The sequence below is a fragment of the Oncorhynchus mykiss genome, chromosome 1, assembly GCF_013265735.2.
Source record: "Oncorhynchus mykiss isolate Arlee chromosome 1, USDA_OmykA_1.1, whole genome shotgun sequence".
NCBI lineage: Eukaryota > Metazoa > Chordata > Actinopteri > Salmoniformes > Salmonidae > Oncorhynchus > Oncorhynchus mykiss.
This window is the reverse complement of record NC_048565.1, coordinates 79,760,515-79,784,075: the sequence shown is the minus strand read 5'-3', so window position 1 is coordinate 79,784,075 and position 23,561 is coordinate 79,760,515. Positions and strand designations below refer to the sequence as shown.

General features: G+C 41.2%; 2 protein-coding genes across 5 annotated transcripts in view; both read right to left on the bottom strand.

Annotated features, from left to right (window-relative positions):
- Positions 1–1,828: 1,828 nt before the first annotated feature.
- bcl2l11 (BCL2 like 11) lies at positions 1,829–17,843 on the bottom strand. Of its 4 annotated transcripts, XR_005052958.1 has the most exons (6): positions 17,348–17,843; positions 16,557–16,618; positions 15,225–15,593; positions 12,686–12,819; positions 3,959–4,485; positions 1,829–3,782 (listed from the first exon to the last, which is right to left on the bottom strand). XR_005052958.1 is itself a non-coding variant. In XM_036986318.1 (5 exons), the coding sequence occupies exons 2-5, from the start codon at positions 16,573–16,575 to the stop codon at positions 4,357–4,359; spliced, it is 651 nt and encodes a 216-aa protein (XP_036842213.1). In that variant the 5' UTR covers positions 16,576–16,618; positions 17,348–17,843; the 3' UTR covers positions 1,829–4,356. The 4 variants fall into 4 exon arrangements, 3 of the variants coding, with proteins under 3 accessions (XP_036842213.1, XP_036842222.1, XP_021468725.2); XM_036986318.1 differs by having other exon boundaries at positions 1,829–4,485; XM_036986327.1 differs by lacking the exon at positions 16,557–16,618 and having other exon boundaries at positions 1,829–4,485; positions 17,348–17,713.
- An 873-nt stretch (positions 17,844–18,716) lies between these two features.
- acoxl (acyl-CoA oxidase-like) overlaps positions 18,717–23,561 on the bottom strand; it is a 44,609-nt gene continuing 39,764 nt past the window's right edge. The window contains exon 19 of the mRNA XM_036986306.1: positions 18,717–20,196. Coding sequence (XP_036842201.1) covers positions 20,029–20,196 — 168 coding nt within the window. The 3' untranslated portion in view covers positions 18,717–20,028. The remainder of the gene's footprint in view (positions 20,197–23,561) is intronic.

Sequence of the window (23,561 nt, the reverse complement as noted above, 5' to 3'; positions counted from 1 at the left end):
GGGATGCATAATTATCTTGGGTGGTTTGTGCCAAGTTGGGGAAGGTACCGTACTTTCCGTGTCCTGCAGATGATCAGAGATAAGCATAGTCGTTTACAGAATAAAATAGTACTCTTTTTACACGGTTACATAAATGAATGGTCTGCCCTATTTTCACCTGAACCAAAATAGAGAGACCGTTGTGAGAATTGATTTACACAAATTAAGACATATACAGTTGAAGACAGAAGTTTACATACACTTAAGTTGTAGTCATTAAAACTCGTTTTTCAACAACTCCACAAATTTCTTGTTAACAAACAATAGTTTTGGCAAGTCGGTTAGGACATCTACTTTGTGCATGACACAAGTCATTTTTCCTACAATTGTTTACAGGCAGATTATTTCCCTTACAATTCACTGTATCACAATTCCAGTGGGTCAGAAGGCACAGTCAACTAAGTTGACTATGCCTTTAAACAGCTTGAAAAATTCCAGAAAATTATGTCATGGCTTTAGAAGCTGCTGATAGGCTAATTGACATAATTTGAGTCAATTGGAAGTGTACCTGTGGATGTATTTCAAGGCCTACCTTCAAACTCAGTGCCTCTTTGCTTAACATCATGGGAAAATCAAAAGAAATCAGCCAAGACCTCAGAAAACAAATTGTAGACCTCCACAAGTCTGGTTCATCCTTGGGAGCAATTTCCAAACCCCTGAAGGTACCATGTTCATCTGTACAAACGATAGTACGCAAGTATTAACACCATGGGACCACACAGCCGTCATACCGCTCAGGCAGGAGACGCGTTCCGTCTCCTAGAGATGAACGTACTTTGGTGCGAAAAGTGCAAATCAATCCCAGAACAACAGCAAAGGACCTTGTGAAGATGCTGGAGGAAACAGGTACAAAAGTATCTATATCCACAGTAAAACGAGTCCTATATGGACATAACCTGAAAGGCCGCTCAGCAAGGAAGAAGCCACTGCTCCAAAACCACCATAAAAAAGCCAGACTACGGTTTGCAACTGCACATGGGGACAAATATGGTAATTTTGGGAGAAATTTCCTCTCTTCTGGTCTGATGAAACAAAAATAGAACTATTTGGCCATAATGACCATCGTTATGTTTGGAGGAAAACGGGGGAGGCTTGCAAGCCGAAGATCACCATCCCAAGCGTGAAGCCCGGGGGTGGCAGCATCATGTTGTGGGGGTGCTTTGCTGCAGGAGGGACTGGTGCACTTCACAAAATAGATGGCATCATGAGGATGGAAAATTATGTGGATATATTGAAGCAACATCGCAAAACATCAGTCAGGAAGTTAAAGCTTGGTTGCAAATGGGGCTTAAGTACAACAAAGTCAAGGTATTGGATCACAAAGCCCTGATCTCAATCATATAGAACATTTGTGGGCAGAACTGAAAAAGCGTGTGTGAGCAAGGAGGCCTACAAACCTGACTCAGTTACACCAGCTCTGTCAGGAGGAATAGGTCAAAATTCACCCAACTTACTGTGGGAAGCTTGTGGAAGGCTACCCGAAACGTTTGACCCAAGTTAAACAATTTAAAGGCAATGCTACCAAATACTAATTGAGTTTATGTTAACTACTGTCCCACTGGGAATGTGATGAAAGAAGTAAAAGCTTTTTACTAGGATTAAATGTCAAGAATTGTGAAAAAGTGAGTTTAAATGTATTTGGCTGAGGTGGATGTATACATCCGACTTCAACTGTATGTAAAAGGACAGTTTGCGTAAAAGAGATAGTCACACTGTCTTTGAATTGCCTGTGACTAATTCATTTTGACTGCAATATGTGTGGTTATAGTTATAGAACAAGGACAGTGGCTTATTGATTTTCATGAAAAAGGATGTGGTTTAATCAACAATGAAAGAAAATTCCAGATTTTTTTAAAGATGAAAAAAGGCTTTTTACAGGCACAGCAGTATTGCACAATTGAAATCACAACATTGCAATCTTTCAGTGCAAATTAGAAAATATAAAAAATAACAATGACATTTTGCTACAAATGTACTGGGTCCTGTGAGTCAGATAGATCAATTTCTGTCTGTCTGCGCAGAGTGCAAAAGGGTCCTGAACAGACTGAATTCTGGGTACAGTAATCATTGTGCAAGAGGTACAAACCTGCACTTCCTCCACCAAGATGACACTGGTGAAAATGTATGGATCCAACTTGGGAATTTTGATGTGTCTGGGGAAAATGCTATTCCTATTTATGGTCTCTACCCCTATTAAGATGGATGGACAGTATGGACCATGCCTTCACTCAACACATATATATCTAGAGTACATGGAACCATTGGCTAACTGTCGGAGAAGTTTCCATACCAGTTTCAGAAGGTGACAGTTGAGCTTTCAGTTGTTCTCTTGGAAAGCATCTATAGACACGACTACATACACCTTTCTGAGATACAGTACTTTGAAATGAGGTTTTTGGTTTCATTTGGCAACACCAAAAAAGAATAGACAGTCATACAAGATATAAAACATGGCAGAGCAGTAAAATGTTGGTACCAAGACAAACATGACAGAATGAAACACATCACTTCTCAAAATTGGGTTTGCAGAAATGTCATCAAACAATACCATCAACCTTACATTTCATCTACATGGTCAGCAAAACATTTTTTTAATAAATGTAAAAGGCAGATATTTGGCACGTAAAACCTTGAATGAGCTGTAAGTGCTATGCTATTTTAAAAATAGTCTTTCATCATCACATGTTATACTGTCAACATGCAATTTCCTGGATAATGTTTCTTGAACTGTGGGTGTGGAATAGGTTTTCACATCAAATACCAACAGACTGACAGATAGGAGCCATTGGAATCAAAAGGGTGACCAAGGTAGTTGGTCTGAACCACACCAATACTGTACTTTACAATAGGAACTAACCAGCAAAATGACAGTATAATCAATCTTTGGGTCACATTTGGGGACACATACAATTTAAAACCCATGATGCAGAATATGGTAACATATGTAACATCCAAAGTAACCCTACTTCACTTTCTTAAAATCATTTTTTTTAAAAACATTCATTCTACCACAGATCAGAAATACAAAAATGTTTCAAGAATTTTGTCAAGAACATTTGGTGGTTTTTCTCACTGTCTATCCATCTAAGTTCTCAAGCACTGTGATTGATCCCACCCATTCAAACCTGTGTTGAATCCACTGTCTCTCTATGCCTGTTCCTCTGGCTAATGTCGGCTCAGAGTTTGGTTCTCTTCCAGCAAAGCTTCTATGAGCTTTTAATGACCTAGCAACACTGCACTAGACTTGTCTGGTCCAACATGAGTGTCAGCTGGGCTAACAAAGCACTGACAACAGCAGGTCCGAGCCAGAGGCTAAATGATAACAGGAATTATGTTTGACAGCTGATAAGGGCAGGCAGAAACAAATGAGACAACAGTAAAATACGTTGTTTCAAGAAGTTACATTGTTTGCCCTAATTCATGTAGATCTACTTTGATTTCATTATATCTCTTTCTTATAGGCATTGTAGTTGCTTTCAAATGTATTTTTTTCTGTTCTCTCAATGACTACTAACATCCATGCTATTGCTCTTAATACTGAATATGTTTGGAAAGGAAATACATTTTTTTTTAAATGGCGTCTTCAGTTATTGCTCGAGGTTAATACCTAAAGGGTTCATATAAAGACTATTGGAGTGCACACTGAATCATTGTCTAAAACTACTGGACTTAAAAACACTTTCAATGGAGACTCTCCATTAAACAGACTTCATCTGGGTCCATGGAACCGGCAATGGAACCGACTGCATCAAAGGAGAATTGCAGGTTAGTTTTGGGAGGGAAACAGTGAGTTGCCATGAGGACCAGGAGGAACAGACACAGACTCTACACATCTGACCATGGGTAAACTCACAAACAAACACGAAGAAAGAAAAGAGCGTGGTAAAGAAAAAGAGAAGCTGTACAAGGTATATGTAACCTCCACAAAGCCTTATCCACACAGCGTTATCCCTGTGAGCGCTCCGCCATGGGACACTCCATCTCTGGTTCTTTGATTAGGCTCAGCTTTCCAGATCCGTGCAGGAAACATAGGTGCAAAATTCCAGGTGTTGTTGAATTTCCAAAGAAAGTATTCCCAAAGCATTACAGATTCCCTGTCCCAATTTATGCTGGACCAGGGAATCCTGAGGCCATTCAAGGTCAAAAACCATCAAGACAAAGTTGTAAAGGTTCACATATGAAGGAGAGTCCATTCTGAAAATGTGACAATTTTACATATTCATATATGTATAGGGTCTTTAACAGAATTCTCCCAGGTTCTACAGTATGCGCCTGCTGGGTGCTCCAGAGGATGGGATTGGGGCTTCTGTCTGTCAATCATCTTCTCCGCAGGATTATCTGTAATAGTCGTCCAATCAGAAGACCCATCCACAGTAGGAAGGCGGGCTCTTGGTGCATCTGCTGCAGGTTTCCCTGGGCAACCTGACCGTTTCTGCCTGCAAGGCGCTGTGGAGGACACAGAGAAAGGAGCCGTGTTACATCCTCTTGTACATACAGTATAACCACGAAAGATACTACACAAACAGAGCATTCAACATTATTGCCACAACACACAGCGTAATATCGCCACTCACCTTTAATCCAGACATATGATTCAAACAAATTGCACTAATAAACAGATTTTTCCTCAGTGAACCCATGGGGGTCTTGGCTGACCACCATAAAGACCCCTGCTGTGTATAGAAGACAGACAGCTGAGGTTTGCTGATAATACTGGACACGGCTGAGCTCAACTGTGGTCAGTGTGCCAGTCCTTTCATGACACACATGCAACCCTAACAAACACAGGAAGCAGGCCAACACAACTCAACATCCTGCCCCACCTCACCCCAAACCCCTGCTCCCTCTCCGGGTGTTAGGATCAGTGGGTTAACTCCACACTTAAGACCAGAGGCCCAGGCAATCAAATGAAACGTTCTTATATGTGTTTGCTCCTGTGAAACTGCCAGGATGAGCTTGTGTACAGTATGTGTGTTTGTTAATTATGTGTACACAGTATTGAATTATATAAGCACAATTGAGCATTAAATGAGCAACCAAGGTAAAAGTATTTACCCTTTCAATATGAGGGTTGATGTTCTGCTCTTTGTGTCAACATTGCTGTGTTGGGCAGAGGCCCTGCAAACTACCACACTAGAGCCTTGGGCTGAACTGAACCCTCACACACGAACATACCAGGTTTACAACATGAGTCATACTTCTTAATGAGAAAAACAGGGCAGCAGCACGGTCATAAAAGCCATTCTATTAGGTCAGCTACTTCAGCTTCAGATGGAAGAGGTACTTGATGACCTAAACATAAATAGGGACATTTTTACTGTGAGATGAATGGAGAGATTAGGGAAGAGATTGAGCCATTCTATTAGGTCTTTAGCAGTGACTTGACCAGGTCATAGGGTCCTGATAATGGTGGATGAGTGGACTACTCCCTCCTCAGAGACAATTACCTCTGCAGACATGGCAAAGGGGAGATGAAAACAGGTGGCTGTCTTGGCCCGGCCGTCACGTTGGCCTGCGGTCACTAGTTTGGCAGGGCTCTTGCAATAAGCGTTGGTCATTTCCACTGTGGCCTCTTTGGCAGAGGGGACTGAGGAAACTCCAAGTCTGAGTTCGACTTTTATCAGAAACTATGTTTCTGACAGGAACTGTGCTGAAGTATGACTGGGGTATCGCTCCATTAGTGAATCACTGCATGTGTGTGGATTCAGAGCAGCTGGGCAGGGAGCCATACAGTGCTGACATTTAGGAACTAATGCAAGGGGGATATCAACGCTTTGTTTTAGCTGAAATGAGTCATGCCAAGAACCACAAAAGCCTGGAGTGACTGTGAACAGTGTCTGAGGAAACAGGTTATGAGGAAGTGGAGTTAAATGGAAGTGCATTAACCCTTCGGTAAGAAAGACAAAGCAGAACTGGGAACCTTGCAAGACCCCATTCACCTTCGGGCCAAAAATGATGAGTTCATGAAAGAAATGGCAGATCGATGGTTTGGCTCGATATAAAATGATTGCTCTGAAAGATTTAACAAGAACTTAAAACACGCTGTTGAAAGGTTGTTTGATTAGAACATACAGTGCATTTGGAAAGTATTCAGACCCCTTCACTTTATCCACATTTTGTTACATTACAGCCTTATTCTAACATTGATGAACGTATTTTTTCCCTCATCAATCTACACACAGTACCCCATAATGACAAAGCAAAAACAATTTAAAATTATTATTTTTTAAACATTTTTGCACATTTATAAAAATACAAAAAAACTGAAATACCTTTTCTTTTTACATACAGTTGAAGTCAGAAGTTTACATACACCTTAGCCAAATACATTTAAACTCACTTTTTCACAATTCCTGACATTTAATCCGAATAAAAATTCCCTGTCTTAAGGTCAGTTAGAATCAACACTTTATTTTAAGAATGTGAAATGTCGGGTAGCCTTCCACAAGCTTCCCACAATAAGTTGGGTGAATTTTGGCCCATTCCTCCTTTCTATAGGATTGAGGTCAGAGCTTTGTGATGGCCACTCCAATACCTTGACTGTTGACCTTAAGCCATTTTGCCACAACTTTGGAAGTCTGCTTAAGGTCATTGTCCATTTGGAAGACCCATTTGCGACCAAGCTTTAACTTCCTGACTGATGTCTTGAGATGTTGCTTCAATATAGCCACATAATTTTCCTTTGTCATGATGCCATCTATTTTGTGAAGTGCACCAGTCCCTCCTGCAGCAAAGCACCGCCACAACATGATGCTGCCACCCCCGGGTTTCACGCTTGGGATGGTGATCTTCGGCTTGCAAGCCTCCCCCGTTTTCCTCCAAACATAACGATGGTCATTATGGCCAAATAGTTCTATTTTTGTTTCATCAGACCAGAAGAGAGGAAATTTCTCCCAAAATTACCATATTTGTCCCCATGTGCAGTTGCAAACCGTAGTCTGGCTTTTTATGGTGGTTTTGGAGCAGTGGCTTCTTCCTTGCTGAGTGGCCTTTCAGGTTATGTCGATATAGGACTTGTTTTACTGTGGATATAGATACATTTGTACCTGTTTTCTCCAGCATCGTCACAGGGTCCTTTGCTGTCGTTCTGGGATTGATTTGCACTTTCGCACCACAGTATGTTCATCTCTAGGAGAACGCATCTCCTTCCTGAGCGGTATGACGGCTGCGTGGTCCCATGGTGTTGGCTGATTTCTTTTGATTTTCCCATGATGTCAAGCAAAGAGGCACTGCGTTTGAAGGTAGGCCTTGAAATACATCCACAGGTACACCTCCAATTGACTCAAATGATGTCAATTAGTCTATCAGAAGCTTCTAAAGCCATGACATAATTTTCTGGAATTTTCCAAGCTGTTTAAAGGCACAGTCAACTTAGTGTATGTAAACTTCTGACCCACTGGAATTGTGATACAGTGAATTATAAGTTAAATAATCTGTCTGTAAACAATTGTTGGAAAAATGACTTGTGTCATGCACAAAGTAGATGTCCTAACCGACTTGCCAAAAGTATTGTTTGTTAGTAGTAGTTGAAAAACGAGTTTTAATGACTCCAACCTAAGTGTATGTAAACTTCTGTCTTCAACTGTAAGTATTCAGACCCTTTACTCAGTACTTTGTTTTACTGAGATTATAATAGAATGAGAAAGAGGATAGATGTCTGTACTTACTGTAAGCTTGACTAATTAAACCGTTCCAGGCAGTGGTTTCAACACAGGGTAAACACATAGACTTGATCCAGATATTTGGCCATTGAGTCTGAGGGTAAAACCTCTCTGGTGGGTATTATATTATCGTGACTCAATGTTGCATTTTGTATTGCATTATATAACTAGTACACACAGTATGTAATCACATGCCACTTCACACCCTGAGGCATGCAACACGAGAGGCTGGCGTAATGCAAATCAATAGGTGAATGACACCTTTAGTAATTTGTTATTAGTTGTGTAAAACTGACTGAAGGAGGGGAGGTGGATCAACTTAAATATGGGATCAATGTAGCTTTCATGTTTTGGCAGTGATGACGTTAATACCCAAATTCACTGAATACTGACAGTTTCACCCACAACCAGCTAATTGGTACAATATTACAAAACATTAACACTTTTAAATCTAATGGATCTGGGCCTGAGTATTCAGCTGTTTCTGTTCCTAAACTGTGTGGTATTCAGGTACCTACTGACTGACTAATCTCTCTCTGACAATTGATCTGGTGTGAGAGAAATCTGCAACACCACATGCAAGCAAAACAAAAACTTACAAGGCCAGAAGAACACTGAAAAACTATTTGACCAAACTGGGAGAGCAGCCACAATTTGAAGTAGAAGACGTGCAATTAAAGTGACTCGCTAATACGTTCGCAGATGTCTGCCTGCAATTGCTGCCTGAGAAAAAACAAAGTTGTCACTGATACTCATCGAATGTGTTTTTATTTGATTAAAACAAGTAATTATGTAGATGCTTAAAATAGTTTTTTAAAAACAGACAAACTTCTCTCTCCCTCATTCTTCAAGACAAAGACTACAGGTCCTAAAACAAAATAACATTGCGTCACAAATAAGAGGGTGCTTATTTGCTGCTTCCTACTGAAAATCCCTTTGAGGAACAAACCCAATTTAAAAATAAAATAGAAACTCCACAAAGACGTGAGCTGCCATGTGAATGTTCAGATAATGGCAAAATACAGACGTTAGTTATCTTAGAATAACAACATGTTTCTGTGGCCAGACATCTGCTTTGCATTAGCAGGGCGCTTGTCCTTTTGGGTCTCACACTACTATTTGCCATATTCACCACTGGAGAGACGTCTCACACCGCCATCTGCCATATTCACCACTGGAGAGACGTCTCACACTACCATCTGCCATATTCACCACTGGAGAGACGTCTCACACTACCATATTCACCACTGGAGAGACGTCTCACACTACCATATTCACCACTGGAGAGACGTCTCACACTACCATCTGCCATATTCACCACTGGAGAGACGTCTCACACTACCATCTGCCATATTCACCACTGGAGAGACGTCTCACACTACCATCTGCCATATTCACCACTGGAGAGACGTCTCACACTACCATCTGCCATATTCACCACTGGAGAGACGTCTCACACTACCATATTCACCACTGGAGAGACGTCTCACACTACCATATTCACCACTGGAGAGACGTCTCACACTACCATCTGCCATATTCACCACTGGAGAGACGTCTCACACTACCATCTGCCATATTCACCACTGGAGAGACGTCTCACCAGACCTTGGCTCAAATAGTACTTGCGATTCTTTCAAATACTTTAGCTGCGTTTGATTGAGCTGGCCTGGTGCAATAGAATCACTCAAAAAGTACAAACCCTGTCCATGTGGAACTCTGGAAAGGCTCAGTTAAACGCTCAAAATGTTTGAAAGAAAACAAATGATTTGTGTACCTCTAGCAGGAGGAGTGCCCTGAATTAAAAGCCTCCTATATCAGCCCAAAGGACAGAGGACCTACACATGAAAAGCTAACTTCACAGCGATGCAACCACTAAACACCTACGCAAGCATCACAGAACCAGAGAAAGGGAGTATGGAGACACCCAAACCCACTCAAACACTCAACAGTGGATCAGCTCCACTCAGAAATTCTTTCCAGCGCCTCACACAAGCATGACACCCGTTGGAGCCTGGGTTCAAACTGACCCTGGGAGAAGATGACACGGAGGGGTGGGACTGAGTGCATCTCCATGGCGCTGGGTGAGTGAGGCCTGTAAAGGCAGACCAGTGGATAATTAGAGCCCATAGTTGGCTCCCTGAGAGCCTTAACCACAGGGCAGTCATGTAGTCCTGCAATTCTGCAACACAACCAATCACTCACTAACCAGCTCCACTGCCCCGTCATTGTAACCTGACTCTTCCTCCTGACAGTCTCAAACCCCCGGGCTTGGCCTCTTTGACCTTGAGCACACACTCAGACAGCCCTAAGAGTATTTTCCATGATGGCTATTAGGCAGAGAAGGAATGGTGTGTGTGTGTGTGTGTGTGTGTGTGTGTGTGTGGCAAAACAAAACCTGGACATCGCTAGAGTAATGCAGGTCACTGGTCAGTTCTGTGGGTGGCCAGAGGCCATAGAGCCAATCAGAAGGAAGGACAGGGAAGTGTCACAGATGACACATACCTGTGTGTCAGTAAACAAAGTGTGCAGGAGGTTTTTTGATTCACCTTACGTGACACCTGAAAACACACAAACACTTTGTCAACAATGAAATGACTCACTTTATAGTCACTAGCTAGTAAGTACTAGAGCTCATCCAGATACAAGCATTATGACAGTTATTGGCAGTTGACAATCTATACATAGAACTGTATGAAACACCTGCATTTGCCAGTAACACACAATGCAATCACCTGTAGAAAGTTATGTAATAGACAATTGTGACAGATGGGAAAAGTACAAGACAGCTCTAGATTCTAGAAAGGGACAGTCTTTCAGAATTCCTCTCCCTGATCGCAACCAAACACCTGAGACCAGACCAGAACATGGAACACAATATGTTCTGCTTTTTATTGGGCTTTTTGTTCTCGAAATACATAAACCTCCCTCTATACAAGAGAGATATTTACATGTACCAAACAAACAAACACACACACACACACACGCACACACACACACACACACAGAGAAACCCTGTTCTGTTCTACAGCCTCACCTGTTGAAAGGTGTGTAAATATTTAGTTCTCCCCAGACGCCATTAGTAACACATTATTAGTGGGAAATGCTTATGCACTCATTAGAAGTAAATATTTCTAGGGGGTTTTGTGAGAAAATACTAAGTCCAGTCATCAGTTCATATATTTGATTTTACAGACAAACCTTCCCCTTTTATGGGTACTAGGCAGTGTACCTTGGGGATGGTGATGAAGAAAACAGAATAGAAATGTCCATGACGGGGTTATGAACTGGCAAGAAAAACAGTTTTCAACAAATTCCATGCACAGTCACATTGAAACACCCTAAAATGCATGCAACATGCACTGTCACATTGAAACTCCCTAAAATGCATGCAACATGCACTGTCACATTGAAACTCCCTAAAATGCATGCAACATGCACTGTCACATTGAAACTCCCTAAAATGCATGCAACATGCACAGTCAACAGCTTTCAAACAGGCACTAATTAGCCCAGCGTCTAAGAGCTTTGGACCAGTAACCGAAATGTCGCTGATTCGAATCCCTGAGCCGACTAGGTGAAACATCTTTCAATGTTCCTTTGAGTAAAGCACTGAACCCTAATTGCTCCTGTAAGTTGCTCTGGAAAAGAGAAGAGTGTCTTCTAAATGACGCAAATGTTAAAAAACATTTTATGGGTCTTTCATATCAGCCAATTCAAGACTGCGTAGAAGGAGAGTGACAAGAATGGAGCATGGAAGAAGATTCCCTATAAACTAAAAATTCCCACAAAAAAGTTACCCAACAAAACTCTGAGTATAATTAGTGTTGAAGTGTAAGATCTGAACAGAGTTATGAAATTAACCAGGAAATGGGTAACCCCGGGTAAGATGAATCACCACCTGACAGAGATTGTTTTAGCTACAAAGAGCCTGTCCTGTAGCAGATGTTGAATCTTAATTGTATCACTCTTTTGTTGCTGAGAATTTTCCTGGAAACTCAGAGTTTTGTGATATACATAAATTAACAAAAAACCTGCACTAATACGGTTAAATTAGTGCTATTGCACTTTTCATGTAGCCTCTCTCTCTCTCTCTCTCTCTCTCTCTCCCTCCCTCTCTCCACACAACCTTTTCATGTAGCCTCTATCTCTCTCTCTCTCCCTCCCTCTCTCCACACAACCTTTTCATGTCGGTGTTGAAGGCAGCCTCCTGCTGGGTGTGTCTTTGAACATTAGGCCGGTCGCGTAACAGCTGATACGTGATATTCCCCCCTCCACGGCATATGTCATAGTGAGCTCACTGAAAATGATTACGGTATGCAAATACAATTATTTTGGTAACTACACATTATTCTTATGCACTGTATTATAAATAATGTTCTAAAGCCAGAGTTCCGTCAGTACATAAGAAATGAGAGCACAGAACGCTAGGTCAAGGAGACAAATAGAAATCATCTAGAATGGCACATGTTGAACTGAGCACCTTATCAGCTCCATTTGATCCAGTGCAGTCCTTGACAGGGTTTGTAAATAAGGTGATGCAACCTCCAGAAATGTAAAGTAGCAAGAGAAATGTAAAGTAGCACGAGAAAGAAACCAACTTATAGCTGCACAGGCAATTTCTTCAACGATGCTGTCATGATTTCGGCAGCAGGTCTGCGAAAACGCTTAAATTATTGACACTATCTAATCGGAAGGTTAACTTTCCCTTGCACTGTAGTGACCATCATTGATTTTTTATTTTACCTTTATTTAACTAATTTGATCGTGATAGAATTGTTTTTGCAGTGCCTGTGTATCGTATCCTATGAGAGTGGTTGACAGCCACACACTCCCTTAGGGATATTTGAACTGAAGCTACCAATTCCCTGAAAGTGATTGTTTAATTAATTGTTTTCCCCCGAGAAACTACTTATCATCAGGATATATGGGTCTCTTTTTAGGATCCTCCCGTCTGTAAGTCTCAGTGCCGGTGTAACACTCACCCTATGTATGAAGAGGTTGTTAAACTCATCTCCAATGCGCTGAAGCTCCTGACCGATGAGTATCTCTGGCCGCATGTCCGCCGCAGTCGGTGGCGGGCGTGCTCTATAGGGCCGGAGGGGGTTGGGCCACACGTCTGGGGGACAAAGAACAAAATGCTCTCAGAACTCATTGGAACACAATCTAATAACAAAGACCAAGCTACAACAATACTAAGAGTCCAGTATGACTCTCTGCTTATGTACTATAGTGTGGTTTAGTTATGAATGTGTTCGGATCTCTTGTTATGACTCATGTGTCATGAACCATATGTCTAATATTTCTCATATCCCTCAAGGGCCCTACAATATCAGTTGCACCATATGTTAATATGGAAACACTTTACTGCAAGTAGCCTGGCATAATGGCTTTATATCACTGTCATAAAAGAGACGTAACAATAACACATAGCACAGTGTCCATGATGAGTGTAAGACTATTGTTATGAAATGTTATCTTTTGTTATCTTATGACAATCTTATGAGTGTGTTTTAAAGGCTATTTGTCAAGAAACCTCAAGTAAAGTTGTCAAAATCTAAATGTAATTGAATGCACCAAAGGCATACGGTATATTACAGATACAGTATATATAGAGCAAGGATCATCAACTAGGTTCAGCCGCGGGATGATTATTTCTTATTAAGCGGATGTTCGGGGGTCCGGAAAAAAGAATGACTAATAATTGGTAGTCGCCAAATTCACCACAAGAAGCCCAAACAGATATAATGTTTGACTAAAACATAATCATGTCGAACCTTGCTTACATTTGTATACGATCACGTTTCTCTCGATTATGTGCGGGAATACTTGTGAACAGATTTCTAAAATTAAAATCACTTGGAGCAGATTTCCTGGTGTTTTTAGTCCATTATGTCCAACAATAAAACAAAAATAAATGTAAAAAACATAGTTTTTTTCTTATTTGCTCACAAAACTTGGTGGCCCAAATAAAAACCACCTGTCAGTTGGGGAACGCTGACATTGACTTTCAGATATTACACCTCACTTGTGGTTTTCTATACGTGTGCTAGGATCAATCATATCTGGTATTCAGAAAAGAAAGTCTGAGTAAAAAAAACAGGTAAACAACTCCTCCCCTGCGTCTGTCTCCCTCAGGCAATAACAGGCGGTGGTAATAAAACTGGAGAACATTGATGTTATTCTCCACAAACAAACTCTTCAGACTTTATCTTAAGAAATGGCTTTGAGTGGGGCCCAATCATTGGCTTCCCAACATCAAAGATAGAAAAGTTGTTTGGGTTCCAAGTAGAACTCTCTGTGGAAAGCCTTCTATATAGAACCCAAAAGGGTTCTACCTGGAACCAAAGGGGTTCTACGTGGATCCAAAATGGGTTCTTCAATGGGTTAACCTATGGGGACAGCCAAAGAACCCTTTTAGGTTCTAGATAGCACCTTTTTTTTCTAAGAGTGTACCCATTAAAGAAAAATTCCACCCCCAAAAAATATATGTTGGTAGTGGTAGCAGAGCGCATCATACTGGCTGTATTTAGAAAGTTATATATCTTGAAAACTTGATTGTTGACATGCAAAATATTCCTACGGTGTAATAAAACAAATACCAAAAGGAGTTTTCCTTTAAGAGTAGTCTCTTTGGGATTAGAGATGTGTGTGAAACAGTACAGATAGAGATGTATCTGTCCCTCATATCAGCTGGCTCCTAAGGAGAATGAGCAGGGAGGAAGCCCTGTTTGCTGTTGACCAAAGACACAGAGGGCTATTTGACTGGCCTCTACTCCAACTCACTATATGTGGCCTCTACTCCAACTCACTATATGTGGCCTCTACTCCAACTCAGGACATGTGGTCAGATAAAAGTACACAGGTGAATTAGGCTGCTCAAACGCATATATTATGAACGAAGGGGGCAAGAAGCAGTGCCTGTTTGTCCCAGTGTATTTCCTTTTGCTTGTCTTCTATGGCCACTGGCTTTGTCGGGGAATGTTATTGAGGTTTAGTGTAAATCTGTGTGCACGTACAGGTGCCGTTAACAAACACATGCGCATGCATGTTTTGCTATCACTCACACTCCTTGGTGGCTTGTTATAACACAACTCAGTAAACGCAGTGCAGATACTGATCTAAAAAAACTTCCTGCCGAGGTTGAATCCAACTATTGGCTCATCGTCACGTTGTACATGAGTCTCGACCCATGCAGACATCGTAATGACTACGGTATTTATGTAAATATAACTACAGACATTACAAACAACACCAGGACCAATTAGCGCGCAATAATCCAATACGCATCCGTGCATAATAGCCCGCCACCCCCCCATATCAATAAATACGATACAGAATCAATGGTCCTTAGTACATTGTAATAGTCAGGGAACGTCGTCAAAAAGTGTACTTTCTGATTGCCACAAGGGCAGCGTAAATAGTTTATCATGTGCGCCATGCCATGCCTCGAAGCCAGCGCTCTGAATTGTGAGTAACAATTTTTATTTGTGCGACACCAGCAAGCGTGCGTGCGTGCCTTACCATAATCTCGCCGGGTCTCCAGTGCTCGAGACATGCGCTGCAGTGCGTGGGTAATGACTTGGCTAGATGGGCTCGGAGTCTGTGTCGACTTGTTATCTTTCAATAGCGGGGAGCTTGGAATAAAATCGCTGTCAAACGAAAAATATCCACTGGAGGACCTGGACAGTGTTCTGAACACCGGCGACCTCGACTGGAAACCAAGCAGACTATTCGGAATCATTATTCCTCCCCGTGACTGCTGGTCCCATTCGCAGGACTGGGGGTTGTCAGACGGTTCGGCACGGGAGGCTGCTCCGCCACCGGGATGCGACTCACCGCTTTTCCCTCTCTCAATTAGGGTGGTTGTGCCATTTGGACAGATTTTGTGGTCTGTAGGATAGATCAAGTATCAGAGTTAGGCTATTTAAAATATATATATATATATTTGTCCGTGCATTGTCATTATTTGTTGGAGATTTCCTCTCCTGGAATCAAAAATCTAAAAACAGCCATCATTTCTAGAAAACGTAGACTAATAAAACAAAACGCGCATGGCTAAATATCCCGCAGGGTCGAGTCCAGTGTCTAGTCTATCCAAGTTTTTGATTCGGCCGTAACTTCTTCCTCTCCACGTACCTCCATTGTTTGTACAGAAGTGCTGATTGCAGCATTTCTAGCAGGGAAAACCCGTTTGTATGAAATAACAAGCCGTAGTAACTGCGTCACAACCCAAACTCCAAGCCAAGTTAACTTCTTCTATCCGAAATGAAAGTTGTGAATAGCCTATTGTGGATCCCCATGAAAAATCTAGATATAGTCATGTTTTCGAAATTAATCTGATCGTTACTTGTATTCCATACTCGAATTGGTTCCAAATTGCTCATGAAGGACCGCAGGCAGTGTACTATTTTTTCTCTATTATGCCTATAGGCTATCTGTCGACTTTATAATACATTCAGTAGCCTACTATATCACAAATACTTACTCATATCAAACACATTCAAAGTTAAATCGAAAGCCGCATTTTAGAGACAACCAAAACGCAGAGATAGTCAGACAACGAACAATAGAGTACAAGCACATCAAGCAGTTTCTTGCTGGAGAGTCTGCACACATTTGTTATGAAAAGTTCTCTACGAACATGTGTTGAAAGCAGACCTGATTGGATTAGAGCCTTTGTGACTGGCAGGCGATTGGATTAGCTAAATGAAACGCATCCAAAATCATAGGCTAGCCTACTGGTCCATTATCGCCACCCACAGGTTGCAGTAGTAGCCTCTTTTTTATTTATTTTTATTTTGTCTTGAAAATGGAAATACATGTTGACCCCTTGCCTATATATCACTGAATCACCTGAGAACAGGAGTCCCATTGTCGTTCAACTTCAACAGGTGATTAATTTATTGCTGGATCGTCTGAGAAGAATGAGGGTAGGTTAAAGTGGAAAACAAAAGGGAAACAAACAGGTACCTTTCATCCCTATCCTCAAAATAAAAACGGCCTATTGGCGTATTATAGGCGATATAATATCATGCATCGCACTGTAACCGAGAATAAAGTAGACCAATAGGCCTACAAAAATATCGCAGTTTAAATCTCAGGCAGCAGTTGAAAAAAAAATGTGAATATGGTCTTTATTTTTAATTAAATTCAAGTCCAACGCGTTCAGTGTTTCAAGGTTTTCTAGGACGATGATAATAGCCTACTAAAGATAATCAGGAACGATTGACATCGGTTAAGATCGTATAATTCTCACATGCTAAACCGCTGTGCAGACACCGGGGTGGACTTCATCAAAACAAGTACGAACTTCCTCCAATTAATGTCAAAGCGCTGTCGCGGCGAGGCGTGCGGTGTGAGCGGAATAAGATACTTTTGTTGCATTACGAAAACACACGATATGGTAGCCTACAAAGTAAATGCATTTAGACAAGACACCATAGTTCTATAAATAACAATTAATGAGGCTATCTTGGATATTTTTCTCAGAATCACGGTTTTCTTGACAACTGAGTGAAGTCTAAAGTTGAGAGAACCGCGGTGCAATTTTCAGTTACATTGTCTATTCTTAGTCTACTTAAATTATAGCATTTTTAAAAACAGTAAATGCATATGCGATATCCTGATGTTCATTTTGCACTCACCTGGACGAATCGGACATGTCCTAATCCGCTTTAGTAGCGGAACATAAGAGTTGTCAATAACAGTAAAATATCTGAAAATCCACCTTGGAACTCCTCACACCTCCGAAACGCAAAAGATTAGAGCCCACACAGTGTCTTTTTAATCAGAAAACTGCGATGTCAACATCGAAAGAATAGTGGTTCCGCCTTGTAAAAACAGATCTTTGTAAAAAGAGATCCTTCAAAATGTAGGTTGGGTGAAGGAAGGGAAAAAGCGTTCGACTCTTTTGTCTCCGGTGTGGATATCTCAGCTGAGGATACTTCCTTGCTGTAGCAGCTCACTCGCAACTGATAGAAAAAGTTGAAACGTCTGGTCGGTGTCAAGAGTGGGGTGACGCCTGTGTGCCATCCTCCGCCTCTTGACCCGCCTACTCTTTCAATGGGTGGGATCTCAGCCTCCTTTCAAAGCATCCTTTCGAGTGTCCAGAAAAACCTTCTCTCTCTCTCTCTTCCTCTATTTAGACTAGAAAAACCTTCTCTCCCTCTATTTAGCCTATCTATTGATCCTGCTCCTGGTAACTGTTAACCTACTCTTGTTGCCATGTTTATATTACCATGAGTATATTACCATAGTATGAATACATTTCTGCTATCAGTCACTTTTCAGCCTTGTTTACACTGCTACTATTTGCTATTATTTACTATTATTATGTATCCTGCAACCAGTCACTTTCTCCCAATCCCCGCCTACATGTACATATCAACCTCAACTACTCCAGTATCCCTGCACACTGTACATTTGGTACAGACACTGACCCTGTATATACTGTTTTATAGTGTTTTTCTAGTTCTACTGTTTTGATATTGAATACTGTATCATTGGGAAAGGGCTCACAAGTTAAGCATTTCACTGTACTTGTGCATGTCACAAATAAGCCTTGATAAAAACTTGAAACTCTCCCTCTCTCTCTGTAGGTGAACAGTTTACAATATTGTAGTAGTACATTAGCCTACTGAGTTCAAAGAGGGGCAACTTCACTTAACTTCAACTTAACTTTCTAGAATCATTTAGTACACATCATTGAGCCCCTGAGATAGTTGTTGGATCGGTTCTTCACACTTTCGCCCACACATTCTCAGTTAGAAGAACAGCTATTTCACAAGACAGTGTTAAAAAGCCAGCTACTCCTTCTCACAATCATGCATGTGTTGATCATTTGCACAATGAAACACTAATTATATAACTGGTTCACAACAAATTAAAACACAGCATTGTATGTCATTTTATGAATATTGAGCAGACTACTTTAACTTCTTGTTTTAACTGTTGACTGCAAGTCTTCAACAAAGATAAAAAATGAAAAAGAGAAAACATGAGTGAAACAAGATACACTATACAGCACATTTATTCCTATTAAGTACATTTATTAAGAGCAGTGACAATTGATTTTCAGATATGACAAAGATACAGTAGAAAACTGATGACACTTTGTCATGGAACAGTTTTAATGTATATGCAAGCACAAGTAACCTACAGAGCAAACAATGTTTGTTCATCAAGAGTCGATCAACATTACAGGCCTACATGTTATACAGACAACTGATCAGAAAATTGAAGGATATAAAGTAGCCTACACTTCCCACATGTATTGTGTCACAAACCATTTGCTCACTGTGCTCATATTAATAAAATATATTATAAACATATCTTGTGTAATTTCCATTTTTGTATGTTGTTGAATCAAACAGCTGGCCATCACGGTCTAGCCGGTGTTGGTGAGGGAAAGTGTCTGGCAGAGAGATTCACAGTCAAAGTGTATCTCTATATACGCTGTGGATTTTATTGGTTGGGTGGGTGATTACACATAGCTCACTGGTCCACTTTGTGAAGTTACCACATGTTTATAGCATTGCAGCCTACCTGTCCATTGAGTCAGTCTGCTCCCATACACCTACGGTCTGGTCTCAGGCTAGGTCTCAGCAAGTAAGGGAAACAAGTATCAAATGGTACATTACATTAGTCTGTCTTTAAATATTAAGGTAAATAGAGTTGTTAAAATGTAGTTGTGTCTCACTAGTGTCATGAATACATTTAATTTCAAAGCTTTTTTTTTGTACAAACAAAATTAGCACATTTTCAATAAGCAACACTGATTGTGTCAAGCTATTCTGAGCCACAAAGGCATCCACTGTATGTAATGGATTGGACCAAGTAAACTACAAAAGCTCCCAAATGCACACATATCAAATAAAACCCAATGACTTGACAGTATAACAAACATGAAGCATTTCAACATTTCTTTGAGAACTGATAAGAGATTTAAATAGAAATTAATCAAAATGAGACTGTCCCGTGTATTATGCCTGCGGCTAATGGCACTAGTCTAGACAACAACTGGGTCTGTAGTCTTCAGACCTTGTCCAGATTAGGCAAAATATCATGGGCTCTGTTCTAATATCCACACTACGTCACTTAGAATGCATGCATGCCAAATAAGTTGCTTTATTCTAAGTGGTATGCTAATATGGACATTGTAACATAGCCCATGGCTCTTCACTGAGACCAGGATGAGTCAAGCAGTGAGCAAGGCCCGTATCCACAAAGTGTCTCAGAGTAGGAGTGCTGATCTAGGATCAGTTTAGCCCTTTAGATCATGATGAACAATATTATATGGACAAATCCTAGATCAGCACAGTGGGGCTCATAACTTGGAGGCTCTGATGGGGTGCTCCGGTGCAGAGTAGAAGGCCCACTCAGCCCGGGGGTTGGCCACCCCAGCAATTGGCGCCTGGATGCAGCAGGAGGGAACGTTGAAGTCAGACACCACCTTCAGGGCCTCATCCTTCACCAATCTACACAGCTCCAACAGCTGGAGGGCAAACACAATAGGAGTCAATATCATTTACATAAATCAATGCAATCAATGTGAGAAAATGGTTAGCCATGGATAAAGCTGATATGAATTTCCTTGTAAGTAGCTTGTGTCAAAGGTTGAATTGGTGGTTTTTATAATGGTTATCTATTGGAATTCTAGACAATTTAGTGCAAGGTATAGACAAATATTGCAAATGAATCTGATTTGATTTGAGATGAACTTCAAGTCAAAGTTCAGTACAATCTTCTACTTTTCACAGCAGTCCCCAGAAGGGGGAATGATTCAGCATCTTGAGTAAGAAGCATTGGCCATCATGGTATTGGCGGTACAGACACAGACAATGGTCAACTCTGGGCAGACAGGTGGCAGGTGTTGTATTGCACTGAGGATCTAAGTGTTCCAGTAGCATACAGTGGATGCCAGACTGACTCAAGGAGCTAAATAGCAGAGCCCATTGTCTTTAGAGTTCAGACTTTCAACAGATTCAACTGCCTATCAACAAAGTGTACTTGCATGATTGGGGGCGTTATGAGAGTTTGTAAAATATAACAATGGGACATCATAGTGCAGAATGACTTAGTCTTCCTAACTGTAACTGCTAAAACAATGTGTCAGACTTTCTTGGTTTCCACTAGTTACCACAGTCACAAAGTCATTTGGGCTATATCATAAAAATGTATGAGAGGGGGGGAAATGGCCTTAATTTAAGGTTAAGGTTAGGCATAAGGTTAGCAGTGTGGTTAAGGTTAGGTTTATGGCTATGGTTAGGTAGAACATCTCCTTTTAAGAAGATACATTGTAGAAAGAGGCAGGCTTTGTGACTTTGTGGCTGTGGTAACTAGTGACAACAGACTTTCTTGCTTTGATATTCAAAGTCTCTTGTTCTAAGAAAATGCTGGAACCAACACCCAATCTGAGCTATCTGTGTTCACTGTGCATCTAAACAGGAAGGTAACTACACAGCAATAGGCAAACCTAATTATAGCAATAAACATTGAGATTAGCAATTGACTAATGTCACAGGTGCAGGCAGCCTCCCTCATTGGCCGACCAGTTTTCCATTGCTGTTATGCGGACAGTCATACTAATCATAATCTCAGGAGGGCCTATGATGTCATTGTTCCCAATCAGTAGGAGGGTGAACGTAAACAGCCTTATGGGACATGGGTGTGGGAGAAGAGTTGCCTGTGGATAATTCAGAAACCCATTCAAACCAATGTGGTGGAAAGGGTGAGTAATGCACGCCAACCCCACAAATCACTGAGACAGTGTGAACAAATAGAACACAATGATGGGTATATTTCTTAAGACTAGAAACATCTTATTTTTTCCCCTTATATGCTGTAATTAATTTATTGAACATTTTCCAGCTCAACACTTAGTAAGCAATTCAGTTTGTGAAGTGAGGCAACAGCAAGCATAATTGTTTAAAAAAATCCAAAATATTAGCCAATCATAGGCCTGACTAAATGTAGATCCTCAATTCTGCTTTCACGTAGTTAATCTAGTATCATGTCACTGTTCAAAGAGGTCTCTAGTGTGGAGAATCTTCATTTCATGAACAGTGATTGCTCCCTCAGATTCACAGCTTGTTCAAGACCCATTGTAATGCCTGCCACCTAGTGGCTCTTAAGCAGAAAAGCACTAGCACATTTGACTCCATTATGTCGACTAAGAGACAATCTACTGTGCATTCAAAAAACTAAGTATGTACCTGTCCATCTGGTATTTGTTACCATACATTTGTGCTATTTTCTTCCCCTCCAGGACACGGGGAAGTTTATAGATTGTGAAATACTGCAATACAACTTGGATATCATTTAGTCCTAAAAAAGTAACCTACTGATGAAAAAACAGAGACCAGGCCTGTGATAAAGTGTTCAATTTAACCAACTTTTCAGTCTTTTATTTGCATAACCCCATCTTATCTGTGGTCTATTAGGCACTAAATGATGCTTGGGCATGTTTGACGTGTAATTGCACTTTGCACCTTTCTAAAGAGCCCCCCCCCCCCCCCCCCCCCTATAAAAGGTACTGAAGGGTGTCAACCTGTCTCTCTGTTGATCATATATCCTTCCTCACTCACTCTCTCTCTCGCTCTCTCTGAAGTCTCATTACCCCCTTCTCACCCTACTTGTCAAAGATGAAAGGAGCGCAGCACCCAGACTAGAGAAAGCAAGAGGAGCGGCAGGTTTAAACAAACAGGGAGAGAAAGAGGAGCCAGAGGAAAGGTCACCATCTCCACATTGATGGGGGGACCGAGGGAGAGTCAGCATTAATAGTCTGTGTCAGCTAGTGAGCAGTGGCTATAAGATTAAGTGTGTGTGTGTGTGTGTGTGTGTGTGTGTGTGTGCGTGCGTGCGTGCGTGTGTTTGGGGTTATTGATGACTAGTTATTTACAGCTACAGCAGTCCACCCCTGGCAGAGCCCAGGTTCCCATGCAGTGAACCCCATTACCCCCACGTGGCTGGAAGGGCTGGACACATGCTGAGAAAACCACATCTATATGTTACAACTGTTCTCTTTAGTAAGCCTTAAGAAAGACCACGTGGAGCCACCATGCTAATAAACTATCTATCTATCTATCCTTGTTATGAAGTAGAGGAAGAGAGGGCTACATTAGAGAACACCAGGCTTTTACAACTCCCTCATAAAGTCTCTCTGACTCAAGCAGACTGTTACTACACAGTATCAAAAACAAAATACAGGGACCGTCAGGAACAGTTCCAATATTGAGCTGACAAGAACAGCAACAGCAAGCAGCAGTGTGTGGGTGTGTTGGCACACATAAACTGTAGGTGCGTGCATAGAGATCAATCTGATGATCATCACCCACCTCGCCTAGTGTACAGGAGGAGCCGGTTTCTGTCCAGGCTCACACAGTACAGTGAGGTAGGCAGGGTTTTGACTAGATGGGATACAGCTTTTGTCAGATTTGACTTTTTGTCGAAGGTTAGGAGAACTTACGCAGCAGGTTAGGAGAATTACAGTAGCAGGTTAGGAGAATACGGTTAAGGTTAGGAAAAGGGTTTCAGTTAGGTAAAATGCAAAACAATTATACTTTTGACATCAAAAGCTGTATCCCTTCTAGCCAGGACCGGTGGGCAAGGGCATTTGCATAGCCTGTTTAATACTGCTGCCTGTGTGGTGATAAGCAAAGGCAGTCACTCTTATCTGTTCTGTTTTTCAGTGACTCTCACTCCACCTTCAGAGGAACTCACCTATGAGGGATGAGGATATGAGGCTTAGATATGCAGGAAATGGAAGTTACAGCAGATTGGCCCGTTACATAACAACACAAGTTAAATATAGATAAATACCTGACATAAGGAGTGTGGGAACCAAGCCTGTGTAAATGT

Coding starts and splice junctions, on each gene's coding strand:
- bcl2l11 (XM_036986318.1), bottom strand. Junction 12,820..15,224: donor GGAGACCCGGCGAGATTATG/GTAAGGCACGCA, acceptor TTTGTCCCCCAG/ACGTGTGGCCCAACCCCCTC. Junction 4,486..12,685: donor ACAACCTCTTCATACATAGG/GTGAGTGTTACA, acceptor TGTCCTCCACAG/CGCCTTGCAGGCAGAAACGG.